We start from the raw sequence: 23,031 nt of genomic DNA on the forward strand, positions 1-23,031 counted from the left end.
CAAAGACCCCATCAAAAAAGATAATTACAGGCCAATATCCTTGATGAACACAGATGTGAAAATTCTCACCAAAATACTAGCCAATAGGATTCAACAGTACATTAAAAGGATTATTTACCACGACCTAGTGGGATCTATTCCAGGGCTGCAAGGTTGGTTCAACATCCACAAACAATCAATGTGATATAATACATTAATAAAAGAAAAAACAAGAACCATATGATACTCTCAATAGATGCTGAAAAAGCATTTGACAAAGAAGATCCAAAAAGCATTTGACAGCATCCTTTCTTGATCAAAACTCTTCAAAGTGTAGGGATAAAGGGTACATACCTCAATATCATCAAAGCCATCTATGAAAAACCCACAGCAAGTATAATTCTCGATGGAGAAAAACTGAGAGCTTTTCCATAAGGTCAGGAACAGAGCAGGGATGTCCATTATCACCACTGCTATTCAACATAGTACTAGAAGTCCTAGCCTCAGCAATCAGACAACAAAAAGAAATTAAAGGTATCCAAATTGGCAAAGAAGAAGTCAAACTATCATTCTTTGAAGACAATATGATACTTCATGTGGAAAACCCAAAAGACTCCACTCCAAATCTGCTAGAACTTGTACAGGAATTCAGTAAAGTGTCAGGATATAAAACCAATGCACAGAAATCAGTTGCATTTTTATACACCAACAATAAGACAGGAGAAAGAAAAATTCAGGAGTTAATCCCATTTACAATTGCACCCAAAACCATAAGATACCTAGGAATAAACCTAACCAAAGAGGCAAAGAATCTGTGCTCAGAAAACTATAAAGCACCCATGAAAGAAATTAAGAAAGACACAAAGAAATGGGAAAATGTTCCATGCTCATGGATTAGAAGAACAAATACTGTGAAAATGTCTATGCTACCTAAAGCAATCTACACGTTTAATGCAATCCCTATCAAAATACCCTCAATGTTTTTCAAAGAGATGGAACAAAGAATCCTAAAATTTATAGGGAACAATAATAGGGAACAATCTTATAATGATGATGTCTTATCATCATCAAGACAGTATGGTTATAGCACAAAAACAGACACATAGATCAATGGGACTGAATAGAGAGCCCGGAAATAGACCCTCAACTCTATGTTCAACTAATGTTTTGTTTTGTTTTGTTTTGTTTCGTTTTGTTTTGTTCAACTAATGCTTCATAAAGCAGGAAAGAATATCCAATGGAAAAAAGACAGTCTCTTCAACAAATGGTGTTGGGAAAATTGGACAGCCACATGCACAAAAATGAAACTGGACGATTTCCTTACACCATGCACAAAAATAGACTCAAAATGGAGGAGAGACCTCAACATGAGAAAGGAACCTATCAAAATCCTTGAGGAGAATACAGGCAGCAACCTTGTTGACCTCAGCTGCAGCAACTTCTTCCTAGAAATATCAGGAAAGGCAAGAGAAGCAAGGGCAAAAATGAACTATTGGGACTTCATCAAGATCAAAAGCTTTTGTACAGCAAAGGAAACAGTTAACAAAATCAAAGAGAACTGACAAGAATGGGAAAAGATATTTGCAAACAACATATCAGATAAAGGGCTAGTATCCACAATCTATAAAGATCTTACCAAACTCAATACCCAAAGAACAAATAATCCAATCAAGAAATGGGCAGAGGGGGGCGCCTGGGTGGCTCAGTTAAGCCGCTGCCTTCGGCTCAGGTCATGATCTCAGGGTCCTGGGATCGAGTCCCGCATCAGGCTCTCTGCTCAGCAGGGAGCCTGCTTCTCTCTCTCTCTCTCTCTCTCTCTCTCTCTCTGCCTACTTGTAATCTCTCTCTGTCAAATAAATAAATAAAATCTTTGAAAAAAAAAAAGAAATGGGCAGAGGACATTAACAGATATTTCTGCAAAGAATACATCCAGATGGCCAACAGACACATGAAAAAGTGCTCCACATCACTCGGCATCAGGGAAATACAAATCAAAACCACAATGAGATATCACCTCACGCCAGTCAGAATGGCTAAAATTAACAAGTCAGGAAATGACAGATGCTGGCGAGGATGCCGAGAAAGGGGAACCCTCCTACACTGTTGGTGGGAATGCAAGCTGGTGCAGCCACTCTGGAAAACAGCATGGAGGTTCCTCAAAAAGTTGAAAATAGAGCTACCCTATGACCCAGCAATCGCACTGCTGGGTATTTACCCTAAAGATACAAACGTAGTGATCCAAAGGGGCACGTGTACCCGAATGTTTATAGCAGCAATGTCCACAATAGCCAAACTATGGAAAGAACCTAGATGTCCATCAGTAGATGAATGGATAAAGGAGATGTGGTATACCTATACTATGGAATACTATGCAGCCATCAAAAGAAAAGAAATTTGCCATTTGCAACAATGTGGATGGAACTAGAGGATATTATGCTGAGCGAAATAAGTCAAACAGAGAAAGACAATTATCATATGATCTCCCTGATTTGAGGAATTTGAGAGGCAAAGTGGGGGGTTTGGGGGGTAGAGAAGGAAAAAATGAAACAAGATGAGATCAGGAGGGAGACAAACCATAAGAGACTGTTAACCTCACAAGACAAACTGAGGGTTGCTGGGGGGAGGGGGATAGGGAGAGGGTGGCTGGGTTATGGACATTGGGGAGGGTATGTGCTATAGTGACTGCTGTGAAGTGTGTAAGCCTGGCAATTCACAGACCTGTACCCCTCGGGCTAATAATATATTATATGTTAATTAAAAAAAAAAAACCACGATCAATTGTATGCCAACATATCTTCATGAAATAGACAAAGTTTTAGAAAGTTGTGTTACCCAAACTGACTCAAGAAGAAATGCAAATCTGAATAGACCTATAACAAGTGAAGAGTTGAGTCAATAATCAAGAAATCTTTCCACATTGGGGCACCTGGGTGGCTCAGTGGGTTAAAGCCTCTGCCTTCAGCTCGGGTCATGATGTCAGGACCTGGGATGGAGCCCCACATCCAGCTCTCTGCTCAACAGGGAGCCTGCTCCCTGCCCCCCTGCCTACTTGTGATCTCTGTCTGTCAAATAAATAAATATTTTTAAAAAAAAGAAAGAAAGAAAGAAATCTTTCTATAAAGAAAAGCCTAGGCTCAGATTATTTCATTAGTGAATTTTTTTTTCTTTTAAGATTGTATTTATTTATTTGAGAGAGGAAGAGAGAGCACAAGAGACAGCATGAGCTGGGGGAGAGGCAGACTCTCCACTAAGCAGGGACCCTGATAAGCGACTTGATTGCAGGATCCTGAAGTCATGACCTGAATGGAAGGCAGAGACAACCATTTCAGCCTCCCAGGTGCCCCATCAAATATCTTTTCAAGATTTTATTTATTTATTTGAGAGAGTGAGAGAGAGAGAGTAAGAATGCACAATCAGGGGAAGCCTCAGGCAGAAAGAGAGGGAGAAGCAGGCTCCCTGCTGAGCAAGGAGCCCAATGCAGGACTCCATCCCAGGACCCTGGGATCATGATCTGAGCCGAATACGGATGCTTAACCAACTGAACCACCCAGGCATCCCTCATTAGTGAATCTAACAAACATCCAGAGGAGAATTAATACCAAATTGTCATAAACTTCCAAAAAAACAGAAAAGGAAGGAACACTTCCCAACTCAATGTATGAGACCGCTATTACCCTGAAAACCAAAAGAGGACATTACATGAAAAGAAAAACAAAGAACAATATTCCCAATCAACACAAAAATCCTCCACAAAATATTAGCAAAACAAATCCAGCAACATAGAAATAATTATATATCAATGACCAAGTGGCATTTATCCCAATATTAACTTTGCACAGGTTGATTTAACATATGAAAAATATCAGTTGATGTAACCTTATATTAATAGAATAAAAGACAAAAACCCCATGATCATTTCAATAGATGCAGGAAAAACATTTGACAAAATCTAATAATCTTTCATGATTAAAAAAATACTCAACACACTAAGCATAGAAAGAAACTTTCTCAACCTGATAAAGGCCACCTATGAAAAAACACAGCTAACATCATACTTAATGGTGAAAGATGGAATGCTTTCCCCCAGTATCAGGAACAAGATAAGGATGATCGCTCTTGTCTTCTATTCAACACTGTACTCAGAGTTATAGCCAGGGCAATTAGGCAAAGAAATAAAAAGTATCCAAGTTGAAAAGAAAGAATAAGACTATCTATAGTCACAGATAATACAACTTTCTATGTAGAAAATCCTCAGGAAAACACACACACACACACACACACACACCCCTCTCAGAATAAATAAGCAAGTTCTGCAAGGTTGTAAGATATAAGATTGAAACAGAAAATCAATTATATTCTTATATATGAACAATCTGAAAATGAAATTAGGCAAGCATTTTTTTCCATTTACAACAACCTCAAAAAGAATAAACTACTTAGTTAAAAGTTTAATAAGAGTGCAAGACCTGTACTTCGAAAAGTACAAAACATCACTGAAAGAATTTAAAGAACTAACTAAATGAAACACATCTCAAGTTCACTGTAAGACTTAGCATTGTTAAGATGGCAGTATATAGACTCAATGCAGTCCTTATCAAAATCCTAGATGTCTTTTTTGTAGAAATTGACAAACTGATACTAAAATTCATATGGAAGTACAAGGGAACCAGAAATGCCAAAACAACCTTGAAAAAGAACAAAGTGGGAGTACTCACACTCTCTAATTTCCCTAATTTCAAAACTCACTATAAATCAATAGTAATCAAGTTAGTGTGAGACTAGCATATGTCTACATACAGATCAATGCAATAGAATTGAGATTCCAGAAGTAAACTATTGTGTTGATCTTGGACAAGGGTGTCAAGACAATCTAATGCGGAAAGAGTTGTCTTTTCAGCAAATGGCATTGACATAACTTGATATCCACATACAAAAGAATGAACTTGGACCCTTTCCTCATACCATACGTAAAAAATTAGCTCAAGATATCTCATACAGTATAAGACTTAAAACTATAAAAATCTTGGGGCACCTGGGTGGCATAGATGGTTAAGTGCCCAAATATTTTTTTTTCTTTTGACAGAGCAGGGGTGACACAAGCAGGGGGAGTGGGAGAGGGAGAAGCAGGCTTCCCATTGAGCAGAGAGCCCTACGTGGGACTTAATCCCAGGACGCTGGGATCATGACCTGAGCTGAAGGCAGACACTTAAGGACTGAGCCACCCAGGTGCTCCTAAATGCTCAACTCTTGGTTTCAGCTCAGGTTATGGTCCAGTGTCGTGAGACTGAGCCCTGTGTCGGGCTCCACCCTTAGTGTGGACTCTGCTTGAGATTCTCTCTCCCTCTCCCTTTGCTCTTCTCACTTGGGCTCTCTCTAAATAAGTAAGTCACTCTTAAAATTTTTTTTTACAAAACTATAAGGTTCTTAGGAAAAAACATGATAGTAAATCTTTGTGAGCTTGGGTGGTTTCTTAGATACAACATCAAAAGCACAAGCAACAAAAGAAAACAACACATTGGACTTCTTCAAAATTTTAAAAATTTTCTGCTTCAAAAGACACCATTGAGTAATTAAAAAAACAACCTCCAGAATAGGAGAAAATATTTATAAATCAAATATCTGATAAGGGACTTGTATCTAAAATACATTAAAAAAAAAAAAACTCTTGGAACTCAGCAATAAGAAGACAAATAGCCCATCACAAAATGGGAAGAGGGTTTGAATAGAAATTGTTTCAAAGAAGATATATAAATAATCGATAAGCACATAAAATGATATTCAACATCTAGTCATTAGGGAAATGCAGATCAAAACCACAGTGAGCTGCCACTTCACAACCACTTACATAGCTATAATAAAAAAGCCAGATAATAACAAGTGTTAGCAAGGATATGGAGAATTTGGAGCTCTCATACATCACTGGTGAGAATGTAAAATGGTGTGGACCCTTTGGAAAACAGCTTGGCAATTGTTCCAAAAGTTAAATGCAGTTATCTTATGATTCAGCAATTCAAATTTTAAGTATATAACCCCCCAAAAAGAAAACATGCCCCCACAAAACTTGACAATGTTTATAGCAGCATTATACATAATTGCTAAAAAGTAAAAACAACCCAAGTGTCCATCAACTGATGAATAAATAAAATGTGGTGTATCCTACAAGGGAGTATTATTTGGCAACAAAAGGAGATGAAGTACTGATAACATGCTATAGCATGATAAAGCTTGAAAAATACTAAGTGAAAGAAGCCAGTCACAAAAGAATATACAGTACATGATTCAGTTTCTTTGAAATGTCAGAAGATGCAAATCTATAGAGACAGAAGGTAGACTGGCAGTTGACAGGGCTGGTAGGGTGGGGGTGGCTAGTATTTACTGGCAATGGGTACAGGGTTTCTTCTGAGGGTAGTGAAAATTATTACATGGTTGCACACTGAACTATGTACTTTTAAATGTGATTTTTGTGGTATGCTAGTTATATCTCAATTTTTTAAAACAATTATACAAATGTTTACAGTAGTTTTATTTATAATTTAAAAATGAAAACAACCCAAATAACCTTCAATGAATGAAAGGTAAATTATGGTACATTCACACAAAGTTAATAAATGCAATAAAATGAGGGCGCCTGGGTGGCTCAGTGGGTTAAAGCCTCTGCCTTCAGCTCAGGTCATGATCCCAGGGTCCTGGGATCGAGCCCCATATCGGGCTCTCTGCTCAGCAGGGAACCTGCTTCTTCCTCTCTCTGCCTGCCTCTCTGCCTACTTGTAATCTCTGTCTGTCAAATAAATAAATAAAATCTTTTTAAAAAATGCAATAAAAGGGAATAAACTGTAGTTGCACACAACAAATTGGATGAACCTCTAAGGCATTATACCATGTGGGGAAAAAAAATCTCAAAAGGTTACCTATTGTGTAATTCTATTTAAATGACATTCCTAAAAATGCAAAACTATATTGATGGAGAACAGATAGTGGTTCTCAGAAATTAGAAGTGGGGGTTGGCTGTGTCCACAAAAGGACAGCCCACATCAGGCTCCCTGCTCAGCGGGAAGCCTGCTTCTTCCTCTCCCACTCCCCCTGCTTGTGCTCCCTCTCTCGCTGTGTCTCTGTCAAATAAATAAAATCTTTAAAATACAAAAAACAAAAAACACAACAACAACAAGACTCAACAGAAATCTTACTATGTAGAAGAGGGACATGAATTTAAGGATCATTCCTTTCAGAGAATGGGTTCCAGAAATATACCTGAATTTATGCACACTCCTCTCCTTAAATCTTTTAAAAATGCAATGAAGATATTATTTGGATCTTAGTGTATTTATTACTTTAAAGCAAGTTCTTTCCTGCTATGTCAGAAGTTACTGACCTGCCCACATAAAATGAAGTGAATGAGTTAAAAATCTTAGTAGTTATTCAGGCATGCATTCTAGCAGCCAAGACCGGAAAAAAGACATGTCTTAGATAATACATGTGAAATTACCTGTCTATTGTGGAATCCTATAAAATGCTAGGTATTTTTATTTGGAATTATTACCTTTCTTATGTATCTGGGGACTCGATGATTAACGTTCCTGGGAGACAGATAGGCAGAATATTGGAACTGGAAAGGACTTCATTTTGGAAAGGAAATCAAGGCCCAGAAACGCTATGGAACTTGTCTAAGATCATACAGCTACTTGATGGTACAAGAAGAACTAGAACTTTGTCTTCTTGACTCTAATTCTCTTCCCATTGCCCCTCACGTGACTTGTGGAGCCATACTCTCAATAAGCAGCTCTCAAATACACCATCATTGTAATGACGGTGACTATACTGGGGACCCACCTTGGAAGCCAAGTTGTTTTATATCAAGTTCTTCCAGTCAGTTCAAGGTTATACTCCAGGGACACAACTGATCTTGTGGACATGACATTGGTAATTCTACCTGCCTGAGATGTCCCATTTGTAGGATTCCAAAGAGTTGGGAAAAGAGAATTAGATAAAAGAAGTTTCCAAGGGGAAAAAAAAGATGGTCCTGGGTTGACTGTTACTGGGATAGAAAAATCAGACAGTTAGGGTGCCTGGTTGGCTTAGTTGGTTAGACACCCAACTCTTGGTTTCTGCTCAGGTCATGACCTCGGGGTCATGAGACCAAGCTCTGCCTCAGGCTCCATTCTTAGCATGGAGCTTGCTTAAGATTCTCTCTCTCCCTCTCCCTCTGCTCCTCCCATGTTTGTACGGGTACATGGGCTCTCTCTCGCTCTCCCTCAAGAAGGAAGGAAGGAAGGAAGGAAGGAAGGAAGGAGGAAAATATCAGATAGAAGGGAATAACTTGTCTCACTTCATTCAAGCATTTATTGAGCATCTACTATGTGCCATGATACACCATCCCAAACAGGGACTTCAACTCTGAGCAAGACTTCCTTGCCCTGGGAAGTCAGTCTTGTAGAACACACTAAACAATGCACCAGATGTCCGAGAACAGGAATGGAAAGGGCCATAGGAGTCCACAAAGGGCAACACTAACTCTACTTGGGGAATCACAGAATTGTCATTTGGAATGGGTCTTGATGGGTAAGGAGAGTGTGCGCAGCAAAGATGAGAAGGGAGAGTATTCCAGGCAGAAAACCAAATGTTCAAGAATAGATGAATAAGGGAGCTTGGCAAGGTCAGGGAACAGGAAAAAAAAAAAAAAAATGACCCAAATGCAAGAGAGAAGGGCTTAAAAGAAGCCTACCCTGTCAAAGGTCTTTTGTTCTTAAAAGAAACTTCACTAGGAGTTCCAGCATTGGTCTAATCTGGTAAGAATTATTATTATTCAGTACCTATGGAAAAAGAAAAGATTTGACATACAACTTTTTTTTGACATACAATTTTTTAAAAAATGTACCCCCTCCTGGGGCGCCTGGGTGGCTCAGTCAGTTAAGCATCTGACTCTCGGTTTCAGCGCAGGTTATCATCTCAGGTATTATGGGATCAAGCCCTGCATCAGGCTCCCCACTCAGCGGGGGAATTGGCTCCAGAATCCCCCACCCCTGGTTCATGTGCTATTTCTCTCTAAAAATAAATCAGGGGTGCCTGGGTTGGCTCAGTTGTTAGGCGTCTGCCTTTGGCTTGGGTCATGATCCCAGAGTCCTGGGATTGAGCCCTGAATCTAGCTCCCTGCTCAGTGGGAAATCTGCTTCTCCCTCTCCCATTCCCCATGCTTGTATTCCCTCTCTTGCTGTCTCTGTGTCAAAAAAATAAATAAAATCTTTTATAAATAAAGTAAAAATAAATCAATCCTAAAAAAAAGAATCTTCTGGGGCGCCTGGGTGGTTCAGTGGGTGAAAGCCTCTGCCTTCGGCTCAGGACTTGATCCTGGAGTCCTGGGATTGAGCCCCATCTGGCTCTCTGCTCTGCTCAGCGGGGAGCCTGCTTCCTCCTCTCTCTCTGCCTGCCTCACTGTCTACTTGTGATCTCTGTCTGCCAAACAAATAAATAAATAAAATCTTAAAAAAAAAAAAAAATCTTCTCCCTCTCCTTTCCATACTAGTCCACCCACACCCAGAGCCAAAGATGTTGATTTGATCTTGTTTTGTTGTGTTGCTTTAATAAATACAATTAGCATTCTTCAGCAAGGGTGTTTCAGTAGTTGCGCCTGAAAACCAGCTGCCAGACACACATGGCCCAAGCTTTCTCCTCCCTCCTTGCCATCCCTACCCTCAGCTGCCTCTTTGTGATACCAGAGAGCTATTACAGCTATTACTGCTATTCCTCTGCCTGGCTGAGGACCAGATCCCTGTTCAGCTTCTGTCTCATTCCACGCTGGCCTGGACACCCCAACCAGCCAGATCAGCTAGATCAAACCCTGAGCATCATACTACCAGTCTAGCAGATCAAAGCCCACCCAGAAAGATCCCATGGAACCCTGCTACAAACAGGTACAAGGAAACCTCGCTTCCTGCTCTCCCAACATCAAGACTGCTTAGCCCAGCATTACATTTCTGACTAAACCGGATGGGATAGAGAGCCGCTTACCAAGTTCTAGTTCCTTCTACTACCCCCACCCCAATTTCTTCTTTGATCTCACAGCATACATAAAAGAAAAGAAAAGAAAAGAAAAAACCCAACCCTAGCCGTTCGTCAAATGCATACAATTACTTCAATAAACCTAAAGCAAACACCATAACCAAGAGCGCAGTATCCACTTCTGAGACAATCCTTGTGATAAAGCACTTGATGAAACAAACATTAACTGGAGAGACAGGGGCGCAAGTCCTCACTATGCTCCCAGTGCGGGTTTTTTTGCAGGCTGTGGCACACAGCTGAAAAGTTAGTTGAATTTGGGCAGCCCATTGAGGAGGGAGAAATGAGAGGCTTAAAATACCATAAAGTAAGTGAGCGGTAACTCCACAGTAATCATAACTATGGTATAATATCCACGATCTTAAGAAAAAGTACCCAAGAGGCGCCTGGGTGGCTCAGTAGTTAAGTGTCTGCCTTTGGCTCAGGTCATGATCTCAGGGTCCGGGGATGGAGCCCCACATCGGGATCCCTGCTCGGCTGCTTCTCCCTCTCCCACCTCCCCTGCTTGTGTTCCCTCTCTCGCTGTATCTCTCTCTGTCAAATAAATAAATAATATCTTAAAAAAAAAAAAAAGAAAGAAAGAAAAAGAGAAAAAGTATCCAAAACTTGGAAATACGACGAGGACGACAATGGCATTTCAATGTCATACTGGGACATTGTTTAACTAGCCCACTGAAGGATCATTCAGTCCTTTAAGAGAATGTACCTGTTCTTGACTTTGTTATTTACTATTTCATTAGTGTCCAGACACTGAAGTTTTGTTGTTTTTTTATTTTTTTTAAGATTTTACTTATTTGACAGACAGAGATCACAAGTAAGTGGCGAGGCAGTCAGAGAGAGAGGGGGAAGCAGGCTCCCTGCTGAGCAGAGAGCCCGATGCCAGGTTTGATCCCAGGACTCTGGGATCATGACTTGAGCTGAAGGCAGAGGCTTTAACCTACTGAGCCACCTAGGTGCCCCAAAGATATTATTTTTAAGTAATCTCTATACCCAGTGTGGGCTCAAACTCACAACCGTGAGATCAAGAGTCCCATGCTCTACCCACTAAGCCAGCCGGGTGCCCCCAGGGGTGTTTTATGATAACTTAAATGCATCTGTCCAGTAATACCAGAGGTGATAGTTTTGTTGCCCTGTAGGACATTAACCAGTTTTGGAACTCCTAGGAAATTCAATTCAGAAATTCTTTTACTGATTGATTCTCTATTCCTTGGTTTCTCCTTCAAATCAGTAGCTTTACCACCTACTGATTCCTTCATACATTGTTTAATAAATTTTTTATGTATGTTCATCTTATTTTTTGCAAGAATCATGTTTTTAACTTTTTGAAAAGTCATACTTCGGTCATTACATTGTTCATTCAGTCATTCTCTGCGTTGCGTTGCTATGTACAAAAAGCTGTGTTCTGCCCTGGCTACTTCTCCACACATTCAAAAGGCCCCCTCCTTTTTTTCCTTGACGTATGCCAGCTTCACACTACAGATTCTCAGACCATAATGACCTGCGACCCGATCTTGTTTGGCCCTCAGTGTTTTTATTTAACTGAATTATTGCTGACATTTACAAATGGGAAGAAGTCACAAAAACAATACATAAATATGGATTTCTAGTTTCTCTGGAAAAAAATCTGAAGTTCTGGCAACCCGAGAGTCATCCTCCCACCCCACAAAGGAGAGCTGGGCCCCTTTGTGCACATTCTGTCCCCCAGTCTCCTCTGCTCTCTATTGTTACCTGCCTGTCCTTGCAGTAAACTTAAACCTTTAATCCCAAAACGGTGGCCTGCTCATTCTTCTCCTTGAAAGCTGATCCTCAGTCTAGCCCACATCTCACCACCTGCTCAGCTCAGCTTTTCATCCAGTAGACACTGACATCTGAAGTGTATGGGTCTGTGTATACGTACCTTACACACACACACACACACATATTCAATTGTGACCAAAAAATAACTTTTAAATATTGACCGAAAGTTGGCAGCACATTTTTAAGTCATTCTCAACACACCTGACAGTTCAGAGCTAAAACCATGGCAGTCATTTAGACCAATAGGTAACAAACTGGTTTTCATTACATGAAAACATTACATTTCATGAATCTCAAAGAGAGATTCATGATAGCGATATACCGCGGTACAATGTACACTAGTTTCTTTTTTATTAAGATTTTATTTATTTATGTGTGTGCATGTGTGTGACTGTGTGTGTGTGTGTATGTGAGAGAGAGAGAGCGTGCGCACAAGCGGGGGGGGGCAGACAGAGAGAGAAGCAATGTTCCTGCTGAGCAAGAAGCCCTATGGACACAGGACTGGATCCCAGGACCCTTGGATTATGACCTGAGCTGAAGGCAGATGTTTAACTGACTGAGCCACACAGGTGTCCCATATGTAGTGTAAGGGCCTATTCAGCCAGAGTAGCCCCACCCCAGTTGAACTGCCATTTTGCTGAAAAGCTTAAATTGACCTTGATCCCCACCCAGGGGAATTTATTTAAAAGCAAATCCGAGAAACCGTCCCACGTAACAAAGTCCAAATACAAGGGTGGGTCAGGACAGGTGGAGACATTCAGTCAGTGGGGGCACATACTGTCTCCTAGCTACCAAGAAGTATGGGCCACCACCCTTTGGGAGCCTTTTGGCGCCAATCCTAACCAAGGTGTGATAGGCTGAATCAAATGTCTACTAGGGTAAATTGTAATTCAATTGGTCACCTAGCATCACTGTGGGGTTTCCTGTGTGTGTTACAATCATTGGCCACCTGTGTGTGGCCAGGGCCAACCACATGGCCTTTGCTCTATAAAAGTTAGTCTGGAAAGTTGGTGGAGGGGGTCGTCCTCTGTGTAGGGGTGGCCCTGACCGGTCTGTTTGACGGTCGGTCTGATTCCTGATGCTTGGCGCAAAATAAAGCTTTGCTTGACCTTTGCTTTATATCAGTCTCGCTCCTTTAATCACGGACCCATTATTGGGGTACCCAATTTTGGGGGGACCCAACAGTAGACTAGTTTCTACCAGCAAAGTAAAGTTCAGAGCTTAAAAACAGGTTATAAGGAACATTCATGAAATGTTCAGTGATACTGTATGAAGGTTAAACCCGCCCCAAAACCTTACATGTTAGTCCCTTCTTTCAAGGGCCTAATCCAACTGCAGATCCAAAATACACTTTTAAAAAGAAAGACAATTTTAAAAGCTTTAATTACTCAGAAAACATTAATACAAAGAGGTGAACTTTCAAGTGCGAAAATTCAAACAATGACCAAAGACTTTTATTTAAATTATCAGGCTAATGTGGGCTAAGAGCAAGTTTTCCCTTGAATTATCTAGCAAATTATGCAATATTATCTTCTAACTGCATATTCCTAGCATGTCAATCAGGATGACCTTAGTTTCTATACCACAGATTTCAATTTTCTCTTATTACATCCTCCACTCAAACCTCAACCCCACCCCTGAGGACCGGAGCCTCTCCCCAGGAAAAGGTGGGTTCTCTCTGGCTCAGACACCTCACTCCCGTGTTCTCAGACCTTAGTTCAAACCACCTGCAGCATCAAACATGGCGATTCCTGGCCCAATACCCGGAGACCTGATTTAGTGGGTCTGGGATGGAGGCCAGGAAAACAAACTTTTAACCTACACACACCCACCCTTTAAGTAATTAATTCTCTTGCAGGTGGTATTAGGATACACACTAACAAACACTGTCTCCTTGCCTCACTGGAAAAGCTGGCTGTGGAAAGCAAGATGGAGTCACTCATGTCAAGCAGGGGCCTGTGTCAAGCGATGACCCAAGTACTTAAGGGTACTGCAGCTAAGAGATAGCAGTAAGACCAGTAGCAGCTGACACCCCAGAACTGGTAACAAGCAGAAGCAGAGGAGGTCCGCAGGGGCCCAAACTGATTAAATCACTCTAAAAAGGGAGGATTTTTGCAGCAAACTGTCAGACTCCTCAGACATGACCCCTCTACATCTGACTTTAAAAAGGTACCCAAGGGGGCGCCTGGGTGGCTCAGTGGGTTAAGCCGCTGCCTTCGGCTCAGGTCATGATCTCAGGGTCCTGGGATCGAGTCCCACGTGGGGCTCTCTGCTCGGCAGGGAGCCTGCTTCTCTCTCTCTCTCTCTCTCTGCCAGCCTCTCTACCTACTTGTGATCTCTCTCTGTCAAATAAATAAATAAAATCTTAAAAAAATAATAAAAAAATAAAAAGGCACCCAAGGCTCTGCCTGATTGATCTCCTTCACGGCTTGAACCTCGTAAGCACTAAGTGTGAGAGCGGACCTGGCTGAGAGAAGGCTTATCTCTACTCTGCGCCCGCAGGCGGACTTCACATTTGGTTTGTTAACTTCTACCCATTCTGTTATCTTGTTTGTTGTGTGCCGTGTGAGAGGCCAAGTTTATCATATCGTGACATGTTATTGAGCTTGGAATCCTGAACCTGCTTTATAATTATGTTAAGCCTGCTTTATGACTGAATAATGCTGACACTGCAGAAAGACACAACTCGTGTGTGCACCTCCGCAGTGTGCTTGGGACACCGGTCAATGTTAGTAACACTGGCTTTTGGAAACTTTCTTGCTTACAAAAAGTTGTCCTTTGCCATATGGACCATATGGATACACTTACCGAGTCCCAACCATCTGTAAGGCAGTATGTCAAGGACTGTGGCAGATAAGATAATGAACAAAACGTATTCCTAACTCTCACAAATCCGGCAGGAAAAATAAATGTTTACAAGTTAATTAAAATAGAATGGAATATGTGTCATGGCAGGAATATAAACTCTAAGCACTACCATTCTCTGCCAGCATCTTGTACCCATACGTCTTTTTGATTACACATGATGACACAGCGTTTTCCATGCTCTCGCTGTCCACGAGACTGTATGTTCAAGGGCTGAGATCATGCCTTGCTCACTCCTGAGTTGTTAGTAACTGATAAGTAATAAATGCTGGGTTGAAGAGTCATTTAATCTAGACATTCTTCATCATTACAACTTGACCCAGATTGTCAGAAACTTCACATTAGAATCTGGCTGCTCATTTAGGAAGTCAGTTCCTTGAAACCTAACCATGTAACTTCACATTTGGAGGGAACTTAAGAAAATGTAGTTCAGCATGTCACTAAATTTGGTGTGCAGATCATTGGTGGTACTCAAGGAAGATAGCTTCTAGAGTGTTTATGGGTGATATATGAAAAAAAAATTTTAATTTCAATAGGAGGCATATCTGTGTGTAGATAGAAAATATCTAGAACAAAGCAGTACTTTTCATAGATTAATGCTTAAAACAGTGCTTAATTTATTTCAAAAATAAATGTTGAACAGGTGAACTTTTATGCTTTTAGAAATCCTAGTGGTTGCCCTTGGTATGAGAGTAAGAGGCATGAGGGGGCTTTTGGGGGTACAGGAAATGTTTCTTTAGCTGGCTGCACAGGGACGGTCGGTTATAAAGCTGTATTACGGCAACTGCTCTTTTCTGCCTGTACAGTATATTTCAACCCAAAAGTACTCTTTTAAGTGGATGTAAATAGTAAATAAATGATAGCACATGGACACTGGAAAAATCCTGAAGGTAGAAAAGGAAAGGAAAATTTGGGACACACAGACTCAAATTCCATTGTGTAGATGAAAAAAAAACCTCAAGTGACTGCCACAAATGAGCTGCTTGGTCTGGAGCAGGGGCTGCCTCCACCCAATCTTCTGTCCCCTTCTCCCTCCACGCCCCCGCCCCCCGCCCATGCCACGTCCTCAATTCCAGCAGGATATGCGCCCTGTCTCTACGATGGTTTTTTTTTTTTTTTTAAGATTTTATTTATTTATTTGACAGAGAGAAATCACAAGTAGATGGAGAGGCAGGCAGAGAGAGAGAGAGGGAAGCAGGCTCCCTGCTGAGCAGAGAGCCCGATGCGGGACTCGATCCCAGGACCCTGAGATCATGACCTGAGCCGAAGGCAGCGGCTTAACCCACTGAGCCACCCAGGCGCCCCTCTACGATGGTTTTATCGGCTGCTCCCCGCTCAGACGCCCCTGCCAAATCCAACTCTTCCAAGGGAGTTAATTGCCTTCCCCACTTGGCTGCTTTTTTACCATTCCTCTAAGCCCTTCGCCATATGCTGCCTTGTAACTAAATTGTAACCCACGGAAAGACACGGATTGGTCCTACAGCATTTAACAAGTCCATCTCTTGGGCAAGTTACTTTTCTGGGTCTCGCTTTCAACGCCTGTAGATCCAGGGGGTGAGGAGCGGGGCGGTATCAAGATTACGACCTGGGGTTTGGATCAACAGCGGCGGGCATCCCTCCCAGTTCTACCACTTAGTGCCGCCCAGCTTTGGGCGACGTTTCATCGTCGTCTTGTGCCTTACTTGGCCGCTTCAACTGCAAAGTCGGGGTTAGGATACGCCCAACTTCTAGTGTTGTGGGTGCAGGGAAACGAGACGATCCGTGGGGAGTGCCGGACACCGTGTTTGGTAACCGTTAGCCATTATCGCCATTTCTGCCACGTGGAGAAAATACAAGCGCCTTTCCCGCCGGAGTCCCTGAAAGGACAGCGTGGGCAGGCGCTGTCAGCATGTGCCTAAGACTCAAGAGGGAGAGAAGACGGGGGAGGGCAGGAGGATGTGATGAGTCTTGAAGGCGGAGGGTGTGTTTGGGCAACGGGGGGACGCGCGCCCCTCCCAAGACCTAGCAAGTCCGAATCTCCCGTTACAAAGGCCCAAGTTGCCCCTCGGCGCCTAAGCTCCTTTGCTCTGGTGTCCGTCCCCCCGCCCCCGGGGTCCCGGCTCCTTGAGAGGTGCAGGGGACTTCGCGGACGAGACACGGTGCTTGGAACAAGGGCGCAGCAGCAGCCCGCGACCAAAACCGCCTCCGGGCTCGCTCGCTCCGGAGCCGGGCGTCTTCGGGCAGGTCCTGCGGCCGGCACGCTCCTCCTTCCGCCGCCTACCTCTCAGAAAGATACCGGCCGGGCCGCCCCTTCGCGGGGCAAACTTGGGGAGGCCGCTCGGCGCAGGCCGCGGGGCACCCCCGGCGCCTCTCGGCTCCCCTGCGTGGCGCGCGTCGGCCGAGGCCTGGGGCTCCGGGGGCGACGCAGCCCGTCCGGAGGGCGCTTCCCGGTCACCGCACGCCCCAGGCCCGCCCGGCCCCGCGCTCTGGGGCCGTGCCTTTGCCCTCGCTCGTACCTGGCGATGGGATGCCAGGGCGGCTGCGGCTGCTGACTTCCGAACGCGAGCGGGCGGCCGCCTTCAACTTCTTGCTCTTCCCGCAGCCCATGGCGCGCAGGGCCGGGTGGGAGTTCCCGGCGGACCGACGCCGCAGCCGACCGGGGGCCGCGCGCCCCCTGCCGGCGGTTAGCGGGATGGCGGGGTGGTGGGCGGGGCGAGGGAGGCGGGGCGGCGGGTAGCCACGCCTTGACGCCCACGCCTCCTCTTTCAAGCAGGTGGATTTTTTTCACATTAAATTACACTCACTAGGGTGCGTGGGTGGTTCAGTTGGTTAAGCGACTGCTTCCAGCTCAGGTCATGATCCTGGAGTCGCGGAATCGAGTCCCACATCGGGCTCCCAGCTCCACGGTGAGTCTACTTCTATCTCTGACCTTCTCGCTCATACTCTCACTGTCTCTCTCTCAACTAAATAAATAAAATATTTTTTTTAAAAATTACACTCACTAGGGGCACCTGGTTGGCTCAGTGGGTGAAAGCCTCTGCCTTCGGCTCAGGTCATGATTCCAGGGGCCTGGGATCGAGCCCCCAATCGGGTTCTCTGCTCAGCAGGGAGCCTGCTGCCTCCCCTCTCTCTGCCTGCCTCTCTGCCTACTTGTGATCTCTGCCTGTCAAATAAATGAATAAAATCTTTAAAAAAAATAAATAAAATAAAATACGCTTGCTAAAGATAAGTAGGAAAATGTAAAGTGGAAAGAAGTGGGAAAAAGGCATTCTCCACCATCTTATCTTCCAAATTACTGTTGCTGCATATACTATTTCTTTCCAGTTTTTCTGCCCCCAATTCTTAGTTTTGCACCCAGGTTTTCACTTAATACTAGCACTTTCTATTCATAGTCCTGTAAGCCCTGCAGATAACTTGCTGGCTCCCACTCTCATCTCAGGCTTTGTCAGTGGATTAGATTGACAATGACCATTTTACTCCAAAGAATTTGTTTATTGAGAGAGAGAGAGTGCCCATGAGACTGGGGTGAGGGAGAGGGAGAGAGAGAAACTCAAGCAGACTCCTGGCTGAGCACCTAGCCCACCCCTGGCTCGATCTTGACCCTGAGATCATGACCAGAAGGGAAGTCAAGAGTCCGTCACTCAACTGACTGAGCCACCAAGGTACCCCTGATCATTTTATTTTAAACAGAAGCTTGCACTACATACCATACTCTTTCCTTTTATGCGGCACTAAGAGCTTCTAACTTACCCTGTTTTCTGTCTCCTGCTCTAACTTCCCTCCTCCCACCAGAATAACATCTTGGCATTTTGTTTCCCTTTTGTGTGTCCTAAAAGCTTAGAACAGTGACTGGGACACTGTAGGAATTGAATATTGAGGTGAAGAAGGAAGGGAACATTATCCCAAGGGGTACCTGGGTGGCTCAGTCGGTTAAGTGCCTGCCTTCAGCTCAGGTCAGGATCCCAGAGTCCTGGGATCAAGCCCCACATTGGGCTCCCTGCTCAGCGGGAAGCCTGCTTCTCCCTCTCCGACTCCCCATGCTTGTGTTCCCTCTCACTCATTGTCTCTCTCTCCGTGTAAAATAAATAAATAAAATCTTTTTAAAAAGTCCTCTCACTAGAGCTACTATATTAGGCTTACCTTGTCTTCTATTGATAGACATTTGATTTGTTTCTTATTTTTAAATGTTAGGAATAAGACTATGGTGAAGGGCTCCTGGGTGGCTCAGTTGGTTAAGCAACTAACTGCCTTTGGCTCAGGTCATGATTCTGGAGACCTGGAATCGAGTCCCACATCAGGCTCCTAGCTCAGCGGGGATTCTGCTTCTCCCTCCGACCTCTCCCCTTTCCTGCTCTTTCTCTCTCTCTCATTCTCCCTCTCTCAAACAGATAAAATCTTAAAAAAAAAAAAAAAAAAAAGACTAGAGTGAACATCTTTATGTTTAGAGCTGTAAGGCTCTCCTTACACATTGCCACGTTGCTTTTCAAAATGGGGGCCCCCATGTGTACTCCCACCAGTCAGGAATGAAAGCTCCATGCTACCCAAGAGTGATTTTTAACCACCCAAGCCACATTGTGCCCCATCAGATGGGGTCACTGTTCTCAGGGCAATGCTTGATTTTTCCTTCTTTGGATAAATTAACATATGTGAAGCATCCAGCCCATATCCGGCTGTGTTCTAGGGTTACAGGGTGTCTAAAGCAAGTTTCCTGCTCTTGAGGAACTTCCTTCTCAGCTGAGATTTAGTGACCTTGTCTGGTCACCAGATGTGTGGCCATGAGGCAGGCCTCTGTTTTCATCTGAATTTGTGGGCAATTTTATTTCCTGCTTTTCTTGGGAGCAACCCAGAGTCAAATGCTCTTGGAAGAGCATTTGGGTGTTTATTTGCTTAAATACAGAAAGCGAAGGCTGAACAAAAACCTTTTAAACACAGACACCGCACAAAGCCAAGGTGAAGTTGAACAGTCTCATCAAGGCATTTGCAATCTGTTAGGATGGTAAGTAATCTAACTAAGGCAGGAACTTTTAAAGGCAAAGAAAAGCTCCCTACCTCTGTGAGCCAGGTCTGTAATTCCTTTGGCTGGAACGATTATTTCAGATATATATATATATATATATATATATATATATATATATATATATATATATATATATTTTAACATGCTGTTCAACTTATTGCTAAAATAACTACATATTTTGTCAGCAAAATCTCAATTGTGGTGTCTTTTCTTTTTCCCTATTTAAAGCACACATTAAACAAAGATGATGGCTTTTCTTTTTTTTTTTTTTTTTTTTAATAGCTAGGCAAAGGTAGCTGAGAGTCATGTGCTTGCCCGCGTCATCTTACCATATATCAACAATTTGTTGGACACTGAAGAGGAGCTGGGCACCTGCTTACAGCTTTTCTCAAATCATCTCATGTTTTCTACACAGGGAGCCCTATGTGGCAGGGACGATCATTATTCCAGTTTTACAGCAAGAATCCTGAGGCTGGTGGGTTAATTGCCCAGATTCCCAGAGCCTGATGTACAAACCCAAGTCTCCTTATTCCAAGGCCTCTCTGCTCTTAACCACTAGCTTATGTGATCGTTGTGACACTGCAATCCACTAATCACTATACATGGAAGGACTCATCTTTGGGAGATGTTTTGAGTGTTCATTTAATTATATATGGTCTGTTCAAAGCGCATCAAAAGAAAGGGCGTCTCTCTTTCACCCAGTAATAGTCCATGTTCAGTCCTCGGCTTATCTGACCTGCCCATCCCATGTGACCTCCATTTATCATTGCTCTCCTGGGAACAGGTGGCTTCTAGGATACCATGCTCTCCCATTTCCTCCTCTTTCTGACTCCCCCTGTGGGTCTTCTTTGCTGGTTCCTTCCCAATCTCCCTGGTACTTGGTATGTAAGTGCCCCAGGGCTTGGTCCTGCCCTTCTCCCCCCCATCCTCAATCTGCTTTTGCTCCCTCCATGACCTCATCCAGAGGTCCAGAGCGTCCCGGGCCATCTGCCAAGTTCACATCTCCTGCCTTTACTATCATCGAGATGCACCTGAGTGTCTAATAAACCTCTCAAACCTAAAGTGTCCGAAGACGTGCTCCCCTCCCCAAACCTGTATGTCGTTTGGTCTTCCCTGCTCAAAAAAAGGCAACTCTGTTCTTCCAGGAGCTTGGATCGAGCCCCTTGCTGCTATCCTGGACCCCTTGCTCACATACACCACGTTCAGTTTGCCAGAAAAGCCTGTCCATTCTACCTTCAAGTGATTATTTCAAAACAAATAAACAAACAACTCTCCCCAAAGCACAAAAAATCCCTCTAACTACCAGTTTATAGGAAACCGAGGACAAAGGAACAAGTTAAATGCATAGAGATGATGTGATCAGCAATATCCACAATGTACTAATTTCATCAACAAATAATGACAAAAGAAGAAAAGGAAGAAGTGATAAATGATCATTTCTGAGAAACTTAGGCTATGTGAGGTATTAAGAGGAGTCAAACTCATAAAAACAGAATAGGGTGGTGGTTGCCAGGGGCCATGGGAGGAGGAGTTAGTGTTTAATGGAGACAAAGAATCAGTTTGGGAAGATGATAAAGTTCTGGAGATGGACAGTGGTTACCCAACAATGTCAATGTACTTCATACCACCAAACTGTACACTTTAAAGTGTTCCAAATGGTAAATTTCTCATGTTATGTATATTTTAGTACGAGGCGCATGTAGACTTTGCATCCCTATTTGAACAAATCAGTTGTAAAAACCTTTATGTGTATAAAATACAGACTAGGTATTTACATACTGTCAGTGTTTTAATTGTGATTCTGTTATTGTAGCAATTTTTTCAAAAGTTCTTATCTCTTAGAGATATACTCGGAAATATTTACAACTGAAATTATATATCTGGGGTTTTCTTTAAAATAATCCCAGGCATGGGGTGCCTGGGCGACTCAGTCTGTTTAGCCTCGGGATCCTCTTGATTCCAGATCAGGTCATGATCTCAGGGTCGTGAGATCGCACCCCAAGTCATGCTCCACAGTCAGCATGGTGTCTGCTGGAGATTCTCTCTCGTTCCTTCTCCCTCTGCCCCTCCCCCTGCTCGACTGTGCACTCTAAATAAATAAATAAAATATTTTTTAAAGAGTCACTAAAATGAATTAATCTAGTGTATTGGGTAGCAACATAGATAAAACACCGTTGGTCGGGTGTGCATGGTTGAAGCTGGCTGATGGGAATGTGGGGGTTCCCTCCACATTGCCTCTGATTTGTATGTTTGTAATTTCTCATAATAAAAAGGTTTTCAAAAATATTTTTTGTCAAGGTATTTTTAAAAATCCAAAAATTGATTATGTCTCATCTGGATTATCTCAACAGCCTCCTAATGGTCCCCCAGCTTCTGCCCTGCCCCACCCCCTCCTCCTGCTATTGCAACAGGCCAACCAGAAGCATCGTGTTAAAATCATGTCATTCAGGGTGCCTGGGTGGCTCAGTGGATTAAGCCTCAGCCTCTGCCCAGGTCATGATCCCAGGGTCCTGGGATCAAGTCCCTCATGGGGCTCTCTGCTTTGCTGGGAGCCTGCTTCCTCCCCTCTCTCTCTCTCTGCCTACTTGTGATCTCTCTCTGTCAAATAAATAAATAAAAATCCTTTTTGAAAAAATCATGTCATTCAGTTTAAAATCATTCAGGTTAGAAACTGCTGTGGCTCCCAGTCTCTTCAGAGTGAAAGCAGCCTAAAAGGTCCTTTGTGAGGCATCCCTAACACATGACCTCCCTTCCTGCCCTTCTCATTGCTCACTCCCTCGGACCACACTGGTTTTCTTCTTTCTCTGAAATACGCCAAGCCCGCTCCCATCTGAAGACTTTGCACTGGCTGTTCCTTCTGCTGGAACCACGCTCCCCGCACATACCCACGTGGCTCACTCCCCTGCCTTCCCCAGAACTTCAAATGCATCTTCTCCGTGAAGATTTCCCTGGCCATAAACTTCCTTTTTCTGGTACCCCTTGCTCTGCCGCTGACCCCAACACCTCCTTTCCCTCTTCCAGGCCTCAACTTTCTTCTCAGAAATTGTCACCATAGGAGGCGCCTGGTTGGCTCAGTTGGTTTCGGCTCAGGTCATGATTTCAGGGTTGTGAGACGGAGCCCCCATACTGGGTTTCACATTGAGCGTGGAGCCTGCTTGAGATTCTCTCCCTTCCTTTCCCTCTGCCTGTCCCTGCTCATGCTCTCTCTAATAAAAGAAAGAAAGAAAGTATCACCATTTAATAATATAACAGGAAAGAGAATAATATGACATAAAGTATTCTTGTGTAACACTAATATAGTACATTCTATGCATTTTACTTAATCATCTCATTTATTGTCTGCC

At 43.3% G+C, this 23,031-nt stretch overlaps 1 protein-coding gene across 2 annotated transcripts in view; it reads right to left on the reverse strand.

Annotated features, from left to right (window-relative positions):
- The window catches only part of TXNRD1 (thioredoxin reductase 1), a 123,173-nt gene extending 105,865 nt beyond the window's left edge, over positions 1-17,308 (reverse strand). Inside the window, exon 1 of one of the 2 annotated variants that reach the window (XM_045084758.1) lies at positions 17,187-17,308. In XM_045084758.1, the coding sequence (XP_044940693.1) occupies positions 17,187-17,277 (91 nt within the window). In that variant the 5' untranslated portion in view covers positions 17,278-17,308. The remainder of the gene's footprint in view (positions 1-17,186) is intronic. The other variant, XM_045084759.1, reaches the window with a different exon arrangement.
- Positions 17,309-23,031: the final 5,723 nt, after the last annotated feature.

Source organism: Mustela putorius, unplaced genomic scaffold, assembly GCF_011764305.1.
Source record: "Mustela putorius furo isolate JIRA1106 unplaced genomic scaffold, ASM1176430v1.1 tig00000788_pilon_pilon_pilon, whole genome shotgun sequence".
Classification (NCBI taxonomy): domain Eukaryota; kingdom Metazoa; phylum Chordata; class Mammalia; order Carnivora; family Mustelidae; genus Mustela; species Mustela putorius.